General features: G+C 37.0%; 2 protein-coding genes across 3 annotated transcripts; one reads left to right on the top strand and one right to left on the bottom strand.

Moving 5' to 3' along the window:
• Window positions 1–4,523: 4,523 nt before the first annotated feature.
• Window positions 4,524–12,823, bottom strand: LOC149732911 (tetratricopeptide repeat protein 22-like). Of its 2 annotated transcripts, none has more exons than XM_089883262.1 (11): window positions 12,633–12,821; window positions 11,434–11,554; window positions 10,458–10,613; window positions 9,834–10,027; window positions 8,262–8,458; window positions 7,866–8,014; window positions 7,339–7,473; window positions 6,827–6,955; window positions 5,966–6,127; window positions 5,442–5,551; window positions 4,524–5,096 (listed from the first exon to the last, which is right to left on the bottom strand). In XM_089883262.1, exons 1-11 carry the CDS (start codon window positions 12,764–12,766, stop codon window positions 4,838–4,840), a joined length of 1,746 nt encoding a protein of 581 aa, XP_089739388.1. In that variant the 5' UTR covers window positions 12,767–12,821; the 3' UTR covers window positions 4,524–4,837. The 2 variants fall into 2 exon arrangements, with proteins under 2 accessions (XP_089739388.1, XP_089739390.1); XM_089883264.1 differs by having other exon boundaries at window positions 4,617–5,096; window positions 5,469–5,551; window positions 12,633–12,823.
• A 1,307-nt stretch (window positions 12,824–14,130) lies between these two features.
• On the top strand, window positions 14,131–16,625 carry LOC149732912 (lysozyme g-like). Its single transcript, XM_089883276.1, has 5 exons — window positions 14,131–14,294; window positions 14,513–14,599; window positions 14,859–14,972; window positions 15,718–15,803; window positions 16,210–16,625. The coding sequence occupies exons 1-5, from the start codon at window positions 14,228–14,230 to the stop codon at window positions 16,483–16,485; spliced, it is 630 nt and encodes a 209-aa protein (XP_089739402.1). The 5' UTR covers window positions 14,131–14,227; the 3' UTR covers window positions 16,486–16,625.
• The last annotated feature ends 257 nt before the right edge of the window (window positions 16,626–16,882 follow it).

Here is a 16,882-nt window from a genome sequence, read left to right on the forward strand (position 1 = left end):
TATATTTTGTCCCTAGCAACCGTATTTTGTCCCTAGCAACCGTATTTTGTCCTTAGCAACCATATTTTGTGCCTAGCAACCATATATTTTGCCCCTAGCAACCATATTTTATCCTTAGCAACCATATTTTGTCCCTAGCAACCGTATTTTAACCCTAGCAACCATATTTTTGTCCCTAGCAACCATATTTTGTGCCTAGCAACCATATATTTTGTCCCTAGCAACCATATATTTTGTCCCTAGCAACCGTAATTTATCTCTAGGAACCATATTTTTGTCCTAGCAACCATATATTTGGTCCCTAGCAACCATATTTTGTCCCTAGCAACCATTTATTTTGTCCCTAGCAACCGTATTTTGTCCCTAGCAACCGTATATTTTGTCCCTAGCAACCACATTTTGTCCCTAGCAACCATATATTTTGTCCCTAGCAACCATATTTTGTCCTTAGCAACCATATTTTGTGCCTAGCAACCATATATTTTGCCCCTAGCAACCATATTTTATTCTTAGCAACCATATATTTTGTCCCTAGCAACCATATTTTGTCCCTAGCAACCGTATATTTTGTCCCTAGCAACCGTAATTTATCTCTAGGAACCATCTTTTGTCCCTAGCAACCACATATTTTGTCCCTGGCAACCATATTTTTTGTCCCTTGCAACCGTATTTTTTGTCCTTAGCAACCATATATTTTGTCCCTAGCAACCGTAATTTATCTCTAGGAACCATATTTTGTCCCTAGCAACCATATATTTTGTCCCTAGCAACCATATTTTGTCCCTAGCAACCATATATTTTGTTCCTAGCAACCGTATTTTGTCCCTAACAACCGTATATTTTGTCCCTAGCAAATTTATCTCTAGGAACCATATTATATTTTGTCCCTAGCAACCATATTTTGTCCTTAGCAACCATATTTTGTGCCTAGCAACCATATATTTTGCCCCTAGCAACCATTTTTTATTCTTAGCAACCATATATTTTGTCCCTAGCAACCATATATTTTGTCCCTAGCAACCATATTTTGTCCCTAGCAACCGTATATTTTGTCCCTAGCAACCGTAATTTATCTCTAGGAACCATCTTTTGTCCCTAGCAACCATATATTTTGTCCCTAGCAACCATATTTTGTCCCTAGCAACCATATATTTTGTCCCTAGCAACCGTATTTTGTCCCTAGCAACCGTTTATTTTGCACCTAGCAACCATATTTTGTCCCTAGCAACCGTATTTTAACCCTAGCAACCATATATTTTGTCCCTAGCAACCATATATTTTGTCCCTAGCAACCGTATATTTTGTCTCTAGCAACTGTAATTTATCTCTAGGAACCATATTTTGTCCCTAGCAAACATATATTTTGTCCCTAGCAACCGTATTTTGTCCCTAGCAACCGTATTTTGTCCTTAGCAACCATATTTTGTCCCTAGCAACCATATATTTTGCCCCTAGCAACCATATTTTATCCTTAGCAACCATATATTTTGTCCCTAGCAACCATATATTTTGTCCCTAGCAACCATATTTTGTCCCTAGCAACCGTATATTTTGTCCCTAGCAACCGTAATTTATCTCTAGGAACCATATTTTGTCCCTAGCAACCATATATTTTGTCCCTAGCAACCATATTTTGTCCCTAGCAACCATATATTTTGTCCCTAGCAACCGTATATTTTGTCCCTAGCAACCGTATTTTGTCCTTAGCAACCATATATTTTGTGCCTATCAACCGTATATTTTGTCCCTAGCAACCATATATTTTGTCCCTAGCAACCATATATTTTGTCCCTAGCAATCATATTTTGTGCCTAGCAACCGTATATTTTGTCCCTAGCAACCGTATTTTGTCCCTAGCAACCGTATTTTGTCCTTAGCAACCATATTTTGTCCCTAGCAACCATATATTTTGCCCCTAGCAACCATATTTTATCCTTAGCAACCATATTTTGTCCCTAGCAACCGTATTTTAACCCTAGCAACCATATATTTTGTCCCTAGCAACCATATATTTTGTGCCTAGCAACCATATATTTTGTCCCTAGCAACCATATTTTGTCCCTAGCAACCGTAATTTATCTCTAGGAACCATATTTTGTCCCTAGCAACCATATATTTGGTCCCTAGCAACCATATTTTGTCCCTAGCAACCATATATTTTGTCCCTAGCAACCGTATTTTGTCTCTAGCAACCGTATATTTTGTCCCTAGCAACCACATTTTGTCCCTAGCAACCATATATTTTGTCCCTAGCAACCATATTTTGTCCTTAGCAACCATATTTTGTGCCTAGCAACCATATATTTTGCTCCTAGCAACCATATTTTATTCTTAGCAACCATATATTTTGTCCCTAGCAACCATATTTTGTCCCTAGCAACCGTATATTTTGTCCCTAGCAACCGTAATTTATCTCTAGGAACCATCTTTTGTCCCTAGCAACCACATATTTTGTCCCTGGCAACCATATTTTTTGTCCCTTGCAACCGTATTTTTTGTCCTTAGCAACCATATATTTTGTCCCTAGCAACCGTAATTTATCTCTCGGAACCATATTTTGTCCCTAGCAACCATATATTTTGTCCCTAGCAACCATATTTTGTCCCTAGCAACCATATATTTTGTTCCTAGCAACCGTATTTTGTCCCTAACAACCGTATATTTTGTCCCTAGCAACCATGTTTTGTCTCTAGCAACCATATATTTTGTCCCTAGCAACCGTATTTTGTCCTTAGCAACCATATTTTGTCCCTAGCAACCATATATTTTGTCCCTAGCAACCATATTTTGTGCCTAGCAACCATATATTTTGTCCCTAGCAACCATATTTTGTCCCTAGCAACCATATATTTTGTCCCTAGCAACCGTGTATTTTGTCCCTAGCAACCGTGATTTATCTCTAGGAACCATATTTTATCCCTAGCAACCATATATTTTGTCCCTAGCAACCATATTTTGTGCCTAGCAACCATATATTTTGTCCCTAGCAACCGTAATTTATCCCTAGCAACCATATTTTGTCCCTAGCAACCATATATTTTGTCCCTAGCAACCGTATAATTTTTCCCTAGCAACCGTAATTTATCTCTAGGAACCATATTTTGTGCCTAGCAACCATATATTTTGTCCCTAGCAACCGTAATTTATCCCTAGCAACCATATTTTGTGCCTAGCAACCATATATTTTGTCCCTAGCAACCGTAATTTATCCCTAGCAACCATATTTTGTCCCTAGCAACCATATATTTTGTCCCTAGCAACCGTATAATTTTTCCCTAGCAACCATATATTTTGTCCCTAGCAACCATATTTTGTGCCTAGCAACCATATATTTTGTCCCTAGCAACCGTATTTTGTCCCTAGCAACCGTATATTTTGTCCCTAGCAACCATATTTTGTCCCTAGCAACCATATATTTTGTCTAGCAACCATATATTTTGTCCCTAACAACCATATTTTGTCCCTAGCAACCATATATTTTGTCCCTAGCAACCGTATTTTGTCCTTAGCAACCATATCTTTTGTGCCTAGCAACCATATGTTTTGTCCCTAGCAACCGTATTTTGTCCCTAGCAACCATATATTTTGTCCTTAGCAACCATATATTTTGTCCCTAACAACCGTATTTTGTCCCTGGCAACCATATATTTTGTCCCTAGCAACCGTATTTGTCCCTGGCAACTATATATTTTGTCCCTAGCAACCGTATTTTGTCCTTAGCAACCATATTTTGTGCCTAGCAACCATATTTTTTGTCCCTAGCAACCATATATTTTGTCCCTAGCAACCATATATTTTGTCCCTAGCAACCGTATTTTGTCCCTGGCAACCATATATTTTGTCCCTAGCAACCGTATTTTGTCCTTAGCAACTGTATTTTGTGCCTAGCAACCATATATTTTGTCCCTAGCAACCGTATTTTGTCCCTAGCAACCATATATTTTGTCCCTAGCAACCGTATTTTTTCTCTGGCAACTATATATTTTGTCCCTAGCAATCCGTATTTTGTCCCTGGCAACCATATATTTTGTCCCTAGCAACCGTATTTTGTCTTTAGCAACCAAATATTTTGTTCCCTAGCAACAATTTTTGTCTCATGCAACCAAATATTTTGTTCCTAGCAACCGTATTTTGTCTCTAGCAACCAAATATTTTGTTCCCTAGCAACCGTATTTTCTCCCTAGCAACCATATAATTTTTCCCTAGCAACCGTATTTTGTCCCTAGCAACCATATATTTTGTCCCTAGCAACCGTATTTTGTCCCTAGCAACAATTTTTGTTACCACCCGCATGATTAAAATTTCCAGTACCACGTGTATGATAAAAAATTTCAAAAATTTTTGGTACCACACGTATGATAAAAATCTTCAGTACCACGTGTATAATAAAAAAATTCAAAAATTTTTGGTATCACGTGTATGCTAAAATTAAAAAATTTCCAGAACCACATGTATAAAAAAAAATTCTAATTTTCAGTACCACGCGTATGATAAAAAAAAATCCAGAACATGATTTACGAGAGTTTCTTATTGGTTTTAGGTTTTATTTGTTGACATTCCGAAAATTTCAAGTGCGTTGCGGAAACTAAAAATAATAAAATATAAACAAATACAAATACAGTAAAAATACGTTTGGTTTTAATATCAGTTGAATATTAAAGAATATGATAACATATGTGCGTTTTAGAGATCGTTTCTATTGTATGGATGAGATCCTACGACGTGGCAGGTCAGGATAAAGACGGGATTAAGGGAAAATATTGTCTGATTAGCCCAATACACGTTTGCGAATTTAGTATCGCATTGTATCTATAGAGAAATTCAAAATTTACAATTTTTAGTCGGTGCTTTCTGTGTAGCTTTGGTTGTCAGTTACTGTCGTAGGAAACATAGAGAAACAGAGTCTTGACAAAGATATTTTCCCTTCTTTAATCGTTCCTTTGCACAAGTCCAGTAGCTCGTGTGTGTATATGTGTGAAACTGTACGAATCTCAGAGGTAATAGACCGGTTGTCGAATTTGTTCAGGACAAGACTAACCCATGTGTCGACTTCATTCAGAATAGCGCCTCGTTTCATTGGACCGCCTTGGCAATACCTACAACATAGATGGACAATAATTACAAGATCATAATTGCTATTTATTAACTTTTACCCACATGAAGTTTCATACGCTGTATTTTGTAAGCGGGCACGAGGTGTATGAAACAGAACACCCGTGTAATAACGACTGTCGTTTTTCGCCATGCGAGGATGAACAAGGTACATTCAAATAGGCTAAGCCTAGAGTAACATTTTAACGGTAGTATAATAAATAAATGAATTATAATTATTTTCTCTCTTCGGTCACGATAACGAAAAACAGTAAAGTTTGCCAAAGCTCAAAGACGGATCAAAACACAATTATAAAATAAAACATAAAAAGCGTATGATATATACTAACCATAAAATATAAGTTTCCAACAACCACCTGAACGCTTGTGAGTTTCTTGAACCATCCCTTTCCATTTCAATCGATCTTTTAAAACATTCAACTGCGTTTGATTCTTCACCCTGGTGAACGACAAAAAGTAAGGCCTATAAAACATTGAATATATAAACCATATTTTAACGTTATGAAGAACTAACAAACCAACCCACAAAGAACTTCGCGGCGACCACAAGTTTTAGTGCATAATTTGTTTTAACTCCAACATTTGAAATTAATTACTAAGCAATGTTTTAACTCGTATTCCATATTTTTCCCAAGGTTACAATTTTACTCACAACTAAAACCTAACGTTTTCATTCTATTGTATGCAGATAGGGCCTGGGATTTAAGCCAGGATTGGCCCATTGCCCCAAACATAACGTTTCTATTCTAATATATATGGGTGAGGTCTAGCACCGTTGCAAGCCTTGAGTTCTGGGATTTAGGCCAGGATTGGCCCGTTACCGCAAAACATAACGTTTACGAAACTACCTCACCTTCACTTTCAAGCATTTCCCTCGTAGGAGTTGTAACTCTGGTAGAATAGATCCCAGGTCGCATTCAAGAGCTTTGGAGAAGTAAATAAGAGCTTGGTTTATCCATTCCTCGTTTACAGCGAAAGATTCTTTGATCGCATCCACACCCATGTAGTAGCAAACCTATTAAATAAATCATTTACTTAATGGAATAAATGAGATATATTTATAAGCCTTTGTGAGGCTGCAAAACAAATTCTAAACAGCTTTTACAGTACGGATCAGTGGCCTAATTACCAAAAAAATCAAATGCTTGTTTTAAATTATTCAGATATAAACTTAAGCAGGCGTTAGGCTCCATACCAATGTTTTACAACCATTTTAAAAAACCAATTCCAATTAAAGTTGTAACCTGCGTGAGAGTGCTCAGTTTAAACTATCTTTAAGAAGTCTAATTATAAAACTTATAGGGAATGCATGACACAAATAACTACTCGAAAAATATACCCAATTATTTTTTACAAGAAATATAAAAAACACATCCTATTTTGGAGTACATATTACAAAACACTACTAAACAAAAAAAACTCTCTTTAAGTATTATGGTAGGGTGGGGGAAGATGGGACACCTTTAGCACATAATATCCTAATATCTTGGTCGTGTTTTGAACAATTAACAACGGTTTATCGAAGTCGTGAAAATGCGGTTTTATAAATCTTTGCATTTTGTTTACTACTAAATTGGACGAGAAAATACAATTAAAAGGTGTCCCATCTTCCCCCACCCTACTATATATCAGAAAAAATCTCAATTATTTTTACAAAATCCAACTAACAAAACAATTTTCGGGGAATTCCCGCTTACCCTAGTTTCTCACCCACCTGCCCCAAATCCATATAAGCTCGAAGCGAGGGTGTAGACTTTATCACTTGGTCAAGATCGTCCTTTGCTTTCTCAAGCAAGGAACGCTCAGGCATAGTACTTGAACCTTGCTTGCATCGGGTTAGATCCTGTGTAGAGAAATATGCGTAAAAATAGACATATTTCCTCAAAATTATAATTACTTACAAAGTTTCATACTTGGTAACTCGTAAGCTAGTACGAGGCTGAAGGATCCAGTCACGTGTTACGAAAACATAACGGACAAAAATCAAGTCCAACCGAACTAAGAAAAGAACGAAAAACGGCAGCCGTCGCAAAGCAGGTATTCTATTTCATACACCTTGTGCCAGCTCACAAGTTACCACGTATGTGGGTTATTTATCCTCGCATGCAGGGCAACGACAGTCGATATAACACGGTTGTTCTGTTTCATACACCTCGGGCCAACTTACGGTTACCACCTATGTAACTTTGTTGCTACCATGCAAGCGTCTAATTCACATAAACTCACCCTCATATACAAAGAGGTGTGAACTCTTGCTCGCGTGTGATAGGACGCTACGTTAGTCACGTGGTCGGGGTCAACGTCCAATGACATACTCGCTGTACCGATCGCCATTTCGTGCTTGCCCATTATTTGAAAAAGCTGAAAAGATGTGTAAAGGATTTAAAGTATATACATGTGGCTGTTATTTGCTTTTTAATTGGTTTACAAATTCAACATAACATTTTACTGATCTCTCTGAGTACAGTAAAGGACAGATTAATTGAAAAACGACGACTGTTAAAACACGCAGCGGGTAAAGACTACTTGAGTAAAAGTGTCGAACAAAAGCAATATCTTGACTTTTTTTATGTTGTAAAACATTGTATAAAAAGAAACTACTGCCGGGTAGTACAAGCGTTTTACAATTGCACGTCAAAGCAATATAAACATTCTATCGCTTTATCTAAAACATTACATCGTTAAAAGCGCTTTAAAATCATACTGTTTTAGCACTACGACCGAAACAAGTATTGAGCATAGACTTTAAGTACCTTTGCAAGCCTGTTTAATACGGCAGGTTCATTATCTGCAAGTTGTATTGCTTTGGTGAAACAATCCAGCGGTTCAGTGCCAGTAAACCCACAGTCGTGGATTGCCATGGGTGTTGTTTCAAATGAAGACTGCCGTTCAAGTATTATACCTTTTGAAAAATAAAATTAGAAATATGACTTTGGATATAGTATGGTTGGGGTAAGATGAGACACTTTTAGCACATAATATCCAAATATCTTAACCGTGTTTTAAAAAATTAACAACGGTATATGGAAGTCGTGAGGATATAGTTTTATATTTCTTTGAATGTTCTTTGTTTACTAACAAATGGGATGAAAAAAGAATGAAAAGGTGTCCCATCTTCTCCCAACCTAAAATAAATGTTCGCAACATACCTAAATACGCCCAAGACAGCGCTTTATGATAAAGTCGATCCGATTTTGACAATTCCTTCAGCAAATTAACCATTCGATTAAAACCAGGCAACCTTTGTTTTTCGCTACTCCGTGCCTGTAGTAGTAGGGTATCCATTCTTATGAAGATCGTAGCCATCACAAACGACCATCTTCTGCGCTCTTTCAGTGTTATAATGCTGTTGTAAATAAAGTTTTATTCCTTTTTATTTTTTAATTATAAAAAGTTTATTTTATTTTTTTCTGCTACGTGGATACAAGAGTGAAATAACGCTCTTATATAACAAGTTTTACTGCTTTTTTTATTGTTTTTTTTTGTTTATAAAAAGGCTTTTAAAGAGCGCTGTTAATTGATAAATCGGGATAAGGGAATATTGGACATTATGTTATAACGATATGCTATCTTACCCCACAGGATATAGTACTATATATAACTACCAATATGTTTTATCTTTGACTTTAATAATAATGGGAAACTCTGCCCTAAACTTCACGTCTTATGACAGGCCGTTAAATGTCACCCATATATAATAGAACTTCTCAATAACTGTTATTTTGCCGCTATTGTCGCCATACGATTTTTTATTTCATGGTGTCTATTTCATTTACATTTACTATCACACACAAAGTTACATACGTGGTAACTTTTAAGCTGGAATGAGGTGTTTGAAACAAAATACCTGTGTTATAACGATTTTCGTTTTTCGGCACCATTGAGGATAAAGAAAGTGACATTTATTTGTGAATTCACATTATTCAAAAAATGGATTAACCCTTTAACTGCTGCGCTCGAGTAAACTCGTGTGGCCACATTACTTAATGTAATCAAAATAGAAATGCAAATTACATCTCTGTATACCATAATCACAGATGCAGTGTTAAAACTCAAGGTGACAATTATTTCTTCGCATAAACTTCTTTTAAACTATCACACGCATTTGACTTGTTATTAAACGCATTTAAAATCAATTAAATTAATTACGATGAAGCATTCGTGTCTAACACTTCACATTCTGTCATTTCTCGAAGACAACCGTTAAAGTGCATTACTCGATACGGTAACCATTGTGGGCGTGTGTGTCTTTGGGCAAGACACGTTTATTGCTTGAATACACCGGTTACTAATGCGTTGGCTTTTTTTACCTATGCAGAAAAAAGGTCACCCACAGCTACATACGTGGTTTAGCGGCACAAGATATACAGTAGGGTGGGGGAAGATGGGACACGTTTTCATTATATTTTCTCGTTCCATTTGGTAGTAAACAAAGAAAATTCAAAGAATTATAAAACCGTATCCTCACGACTTCCATAAACCGTTGTTTATTGTTTAAACCTTGATCAGGATATTTGAATATTAGGTTCTAAAGGTGTCCCATCTTCCCCCACAGTACTATATGATATACGTCATACGACATACGGCGCCAATGTTTTGAAAAACTGATGGTTTACCCTCCACGCCACGATAAATAAGTGACAATTATTCATTCAATCATCAAAAAAAAGTTAAAAATAAATTAATATTAGCTGAGAACAGTTCAATATAATTACACCCACCTTCCCCCAATGTTACAAGCTCTATCATATATCCTAATCGCCACCTGGAGTTGCTCTATCCTCTCGTCACGTGACGTAAGATTGACGTCATAAGCATGTGCGTATGCGTGCTCAGCCAAACTACACGCCATCTTGTGGTTAATAGAGGAGTCGGATGGTGAGAGCTCTTCCGACTTCCCGAGATGTTGACGGACCTACACATAAACTTTGTAAATGTTTAAATGAAAAAATATTAAAAGATATAAAAAGCCATTTATGTTACATAAAATAATTTGTTATTTTGAACCGTATACAAGGTCTAGACCTACTCAAAAGTTTTACAAAGCAAACACGTTTTAATCAGCGTAAAACTTTATACGTTTAATTTAACTTACCGCATACCAGCACTCGACGTCTTGTTTTACAGCACCGCAAATTTATTACAGTTGCCGTACCACCGATCCATATATAGGTCATTTTAAACGACACAATTAACTAGTCATCAATAAACGCGTTACAAAGTAAAAAGCTGTGTAACCCAAACCCGTGTATACCAAGCTCCATACTTTAAAGGCAGTCATGTGAAACCGCACCTCAAAACCGAAGAAAATTTCCATAAGTTGTAATACCTTCTCTCCATCTTACCTGTTTTGCCCAAACTTTTGATTCTTCATTGTCGTTAAGTTTCGAACACACAGTCGCTATGTTCTGCATTGCGTTTACATTGGTGGGGTCTTCGTTAAGAACTGACTTAAAATGTTCGATGGCTGCTTCGTGCTTGTTTAATCTATACGCCAACACCTATAACACAATTATTATGAAATATACATGTTTATATATAGTAGTGTGAGGGAAAATGGGACATTTTTTCATTCTTGTTTCTTGTCTCATTTGGTAGTAAACAAAAAATATTCAAAGAATTATAAACCCGTATTCCCAAGATTCTCATAGAGTAATAGACCGTTGTTAATTGTTTAAAAAACGATCAGGATACTCAGATATTATGCGCTAAAGGTTGTCCTATCTTACCCCACAGTTCATTTACTTTTAGGAAAAGAAATTATTTAGATCCAAGGATAAGCGTGCGTGTGCATTTAAAGAGTAGCAAAACTAGTTTGCTCAGTAAATTTTGCATCGCGTAAACTTTATACATGTATTTAGCTACAAAGTTATATACGTGGTAACTCGTAACCTGGCACGAGGTGTATGAAACAGAACACCTGTGTTATAACGACTGTCGTTGCCACATAACACAAGAATAAAACAAGTTACATCCATGCAATCATCCTATACATCCCTTCAATCCAATTGCATTTCTTATAGTTATATACCGCCTACATGGGAATACAGTTATAGTCTCTATATCCAGACATTACTTACTCCCTGGCTATAATAGAAATATTACACCCACATTGAAATTGAGAAAAAAATTGTTCATGTGGAGCAATAACACTTTGCCCGTGGCAAACTATATACCACAGCGCACAGTAGGCTACAGCGCACTATCTGGTTAAATTCTTTTAAATGTTAAAAACAGATTACTGAAATGGGCTTATACTTATACGCCTACTTATAAATACACGTATATATGAAATAATAAACATAATCTCTATGTACTTACGCCCATCAAATTAAGCGAGGCGGAATAATCTGGAATGTCTTCGTCTCTTAGATCCGATTTCAAAGTTTCGTACCGGAAAGTGAGATCACGAAGACGGGCGTTGGCGTAAGATTCCTCACGTCTAAAACAACAGAGTTAAATTGACGGTATGCTCATATATACACAGCCATAGTTTTCTACATACACCATAGCATGTAGTAGGCTGGGGTAGAGGTACATGTTTTTATTGTCTTTTCTTGTTCCATTTGAATAACTTACTTTATCCCCGCGCGGCCGGAAAACGATAGTCGTTATATATTAGGAAATCTGTGTTAAGGTGGCTGTACACAGCAGTATCCGGCATGTGAATTCGCCTGCGAAGTCGTATGCAAACCCATTACCGAGTTGCGCATGCGGTAGCGAAATCCGGACAAATCCGGACAAAACGGACGAATTCCGGATACTGTGTACAGCCACCTTTGCACGTATCCCATCTTACTATGGTGTTATACAAACAGCTAAAATTGTACAACCAACTCGTACAAACACATCTACCATATATTTGTTGATTGTAAATTTGTAATACAAATCCACCTGTATAGCTTTGGCGGGTGGTAGAATGTACGGTAATAATTAACATTCACTGTCAAATGTCAGTTATTTTGTATAAACCAGACAGACAAGCTAATGGATCAGGACAATTGCTTTGTTTATGCTCGGTCGTAACGGAAATCGTTTTAGTTTTGGCAGTTTATCCGTAACTGTGTTGGTCATAGGAAATCGGTTCAAACCTAGGAAATTGGACCAATAAACATATATACGATAATAATGCGATTTGGAAAACACCTACAGTCTACACTAGCGTTTCTTAAACTTGGGTAAATTTACCCCTGGGGGTAAATTCCTTGTATTTAGAGGGTAAATGAGCTACCAATCAAAATTCACGTTAGTTGATGGGACAGAAAAATTGTGCCGATTGTAGTACTTTACCAGATATTGAACAACTCGTTGCCAAAAAGCAAGCGCATCCGTCGCATTAATAATAACTGAAGTAAAAAGTTTTGAGAACCATAGGTCTACACGATATGCTATACCCACGTAAATACAGACTGAATATATTGCATTATTTCAAAGCGTCTGGACTTCTAATCTAACTAATTACAGGTCCCTCAGCGGGTTGCATTCACTATCATTACGTCATAGTTCCAAACTTGACCTACCGCTCGACGTCATCGGAACTAATAGTTGCGTCATCAATGACGTCATCAGCACGTTGGGTCCTTTCATCGTTGATATGAATACGAAGATGGAAATGCCCTGGATGGTAATCCTCGTATGCAACGCATTCATCCATTTTATATTATAACCCAACAATGCAATGCAACTGAGAAATAACTTAGATATTTAGGTTTGTTTAAATCAGGTTAAAAGGCTTTAATTTTTTCCAATTAAATGTGAATGCAAGCGTGTTTTAACGACTTCGTTTCGCCGCTATATCCTGTCTTTTCGTTTAAGATATTTTCCAATCTGCGCTACCGTAATCGAAGAGACAGATAAAAGTCATCAACATTATTATAAAACGACTACGCTTTCTGCCTAGAAAACGGTCTGAAATAAGTTTTCCGCCACACATTATGCGAACCTACATTACCTAATGATCAACCTACAGTCATTAACGGTACGAGCAGCAAACAAACCATATCATTGAGAATTAGCTCACTACATCCGTCTAACTCAAATTTTCTACTAAAACCTGCAACGGTAAAGGTACGCGAGTATCACTGAATAATACAAATCAACATTTCGTCAAAATTCTTCCAGCGCTCGGCTATGCCATGTTAACACTACCCTTATCTCAGCGTAACAAGACCGTAGCCCTGTAGAAAGTTAGCGGGCCATAACGACACGCTTCACCGCAGCTTACACCACTGCATGGTGAACTGTCTGCTTCTAAATTGAGTCGCACAGTTATGTTGTGCCGCCCGCGGCTCTACTGTTGATTGTTCCTTGACTCGAAATTCCGCGGCATTTCTCTGTGACGTCACAGAGTATTTATGACGTTGTAACTATTTATTGTTCACTGCGCGGCGACGCATTGAAGACAGCAATGCTATTTGGTCGTAACCGATTATTGGTCATTAAATCAAACAAAAGGTATTTAATAAAACAGTTAAATGTTTACACTTGAATTTTAATCCCTTTTCCATAAATATTTAGCATAAATTGTGCGGCTCTTAAACACGAAGTACAACATGGTATAGGTTGGGGTAAGATGGTTCATGTTGCCATTCTTCTTTATCGTACATTATGGAATACATATCTAACCGGATTATCACGACTCTAAAATGCGTTGTTTTTTTGTTAAAAACACGATTAGAAAATATGGGATATTATGTGGTAACGGTATCCCATCTTACCCCACATAGTTTCACAACAGTATAACCAGTTAAAATAACTACCTATTTTTTAAGACAATTGCAAGATATTTAAGTTGAAACACGCCAACGATGGTGGGCTACACACAGCAGGTCGCACCTGTTTACGGCAATATGCAGTTACATGGAAGCGTGTATCAGCTACAGATCGTGAATTGCTCCAAGCATCCTGTTTTTCTCGTAAGCGAGGCTTAACAAAGCTTACGTGGAGTTCCGCCTGTCGTGAATCGCATTGTTAAAGCGATGAAGTTTCCGTTGAGATCGAAATACATAAACCTGCTGTTTTGCAACAGATACATTTACCTCAAAGACAGTTGCATTACAGACGTTACTGAATTTAAAACTATATACCTCAGACTGTATATATATACAGTATAGAGATGCGTGTTTATTTGCTGCACGCACTTTTCCTACTTTCTTTATGGAACAAAGGGTTAACAGCCGACCGTAAGTTTAACATTTATTTTCACAACGTTTAGTTAGTTATACTGATTTGGCCATCAGATAGTGAGCTGTCGCAATGTATTTTAAGAATAAACGAATACGCCTTTCCGAAAGCATAGTTTCAATCTGGGATCAGTCTAAGAATAATCACGGAGCTTATGAAAGCAACGCTTTAAAAAATTATTTCATTTATTTTGCAACCGTAAACATGTTCTTAACAGTTACAGGAGAATATGGCGACATTGGGAAAATAAAACCAACAGGGGCTTCACAGGCGACTGCCAAACAGGACAAGCTCACTTACAAAGGTTTGTAAAAGGAAAGGAAACTTCTAACGTATATGTAGGGAGGAGGGAAAATGGGACACGTTTTTATTTTATTTTCTCGTCCAATTTGGTAACAAACAAAAATTTTTAATGATTTATAAACACGTTTTTTCACGAATTCTATAAACTGTTGTTGATTGTTTAAAACAGGATCAGGATATTTGGATGTTATCTACTAAAGATGTCACGTCTTCCCTCACCCTAATTATTAATATATGTTTAGTATTTTTCCGTTTTCTAGGTGTTGCTGCATCAAGAAAACTAGCTTTGACCGATTTATGCCGAGTGGAGAAATACAAAAAAATAATCCTTAAGGTCGCCGCTCAATGTAAAGTGGATCCCGCTATTATTGCAGGTATTCTGTTTAAATTTATGACGAAAACCGGATATTGTATACCAGCACTGTTTCACTATAGATACTATAAGTAAAATCCTTATTTCCTCGACCCACCCATCTAGTAGGGTGGAGTAAGATGAGAAAGGTTTTATCCCTTTTCCCGCCTAATGTGTTTAAACAATTAACAACAGTCTATAGGAGTCGTGAGGATACGGTTTTATAATTCTTTAAATGTTATTTAAGAAAGGCTTTTTCTCGCCCCAATTGAAAAAAAGGCTCTCGCTTCAATTGGTGGTAAACCGCATATATAAAGAATATAATATATAGTAGGGTGGAGGAAGATGAGACACCTTTAGAACAAAATATCCAAATATACTGATCGTGTTTAAACAATAAAAAAAGGTCTATATGGGAGGATACGGTTTCAAATTTCTTTAAATGTGTTTTGTTTACTACCAAATGGTACAAGAAAATAGAATGAAAAGGCGTCCCATCTTTCCCCACTCTACTATATGCAGACTTTATAGCCGCATCTCTAAGAGTATAAAAGGGCGTTGTTAATTGTTAAAAACACGACCATGAAATATAAACTTAGGTGCTAACGGTACACCACTTTTCAATATAAAGGTGCGAACGGTACACCTTATAGATGCTAAAGGTACAGCTTGGGTGCTAACGGTACACCTGACCAGCCTACTATGCATTACGATATATTAGATTTACTCTGACTGAGCCCGCTGGTAATTTATACAACACGTTTCAGGTATTATGAGCCGGGAGACTCGCGGGGGCAATGGTCTGGATAAAAACGGTTTTGGAAAGTCGGGCAATGGTTTTGGTTTGATGCAGGTATAACATCACTTTCAACGAAAAGTGAACCAAATATATCACCCACAAAGTTACATGGCAACTCGTAAGCTGGCTCAAGATGTATATGAAACAGAACACCTGTAGCACGTACTTTTTAAATATATTATGCTGGGGGAAGATGGGACACCTTTAGCACATATTATCTACATATCCTGATCGTGTTTTAAACAATTAACAACGGTCTATGGTAGTCGTGAAGATACAGTTTATAATTCTTTGAATGTTCTTTTGTTTACCACTGAATGGGACGAGAAAATAGAATGAAAAGGTGTCCCATCTTCCCCCACTCTACTATATATAAGAGTGTTGAAATCAGCCAACGACCATTGCGTTAAATTAAGTTTAATGGCTGAAAAATACGAGTACTTACCAAATCCTTTTACAGGTAGACAAACGTTCTCATGTCCCTAAAGGTGGTCCGTACAGTGAAGAACACATAAAGCAAGCTACACAAATCTTAGTTGATTTAATAAAAGCAGTTCAAAACAAGCATCCGACTTGGACGAAGGAACAGCAGCTACAAGGCGGAATAGCAGCTTACAACGTTGGCGTTGATGACGTCGACACGGTAGCTAATACCGACGTGGGGACAACAAATAATGATTACTCGAATGACGTGATCGCAAGAGCCCAGGCATTCAGGGCGAGGGGATTCAAATAATTGCTTACAGCTGTATGTAAACGCTTCTTACTTAACCGAGATTGTACAATAATAAGTTGTATAGTAGGGTGGAGTAAGACACCTTTAGCACATAATATCCAAATATCCTGAACCTGTTTTAAACAATTAACAACGGTCTATGAAAGTCGTGGGGAAACGGTTTTACAATTGTTTCAATGTTCTTTGTTTACTAACAAATGGGACGAGAAAGTAGAATGAAGGTGTGCCCCATCTTCCCCACCCTACTATATTTGATGCTATTTAACTACATTATCAAGAATAATACAATATTGAGCGCTTACTATATGCGGTGATTGTACAGTTTGAAGTAACTCTTGTTTTCCTTAACAATAAACCACAAACTATTTAAAACTGATGTCTATGGCTCTTTATACCT

Source organism: Ciona robusta, chromosome 8 (assembly GCF_009617815.1).
Source record: "Ciona robusta chromosome 8, ASM961781v2".
Classification (NCBI taxonomy): Eukaryota; Metazoa; Chordata; class Ascidiacea; order Phlebobranchia; family Cionidae; genus Ciona; species Ciona robusta.

Bases quoted from the DNA above. Each gene is read 5' to 3' on its own strand.
- LOC149732911 (XM_089883262.1), bottom strand. From the start codon at position 12,766: ATGGATGAATGCGTTGCATACGAGGATTACCATCCAGGGCATTTCCAT. The intron at 8,015-8,261 runs GTATGTTGCGAA...ATTTTTCAAAAG, and splicing joins GCTGTCTTGGGCGTATTTAG to GTATAATACTTGAACGGCAG. The intron at 7,474-7,865 runs GTACTTAAAGTC...ACATCTTTTCAG, and splicing joins TATTAAACAGGCTTGCAAAG to CTTTTTCAAATAATGGGCAA.
- LOC149732912 (XM_089883276.1), top strand. From the start codon at position 14,228: ATGCGTGTTTATTTGCTGCACGCACTTTTCCTACTTTCTTTATGGAAC. The intron at 14,295-14,512 runs GTAAGTTTAACA...TGTTCTTAACAG, and splicing joins CAAAGGGTTAACAGCCGACC to TTACAGGAGAATATGGCGAC. The intron at 15,804-16,209 runs GTATAACATCAC...ATCCTTTTACAG, and splicing joins ATGGTTTTGGTTTGATGCAG to GTAGACAAACGTTCTCATGT.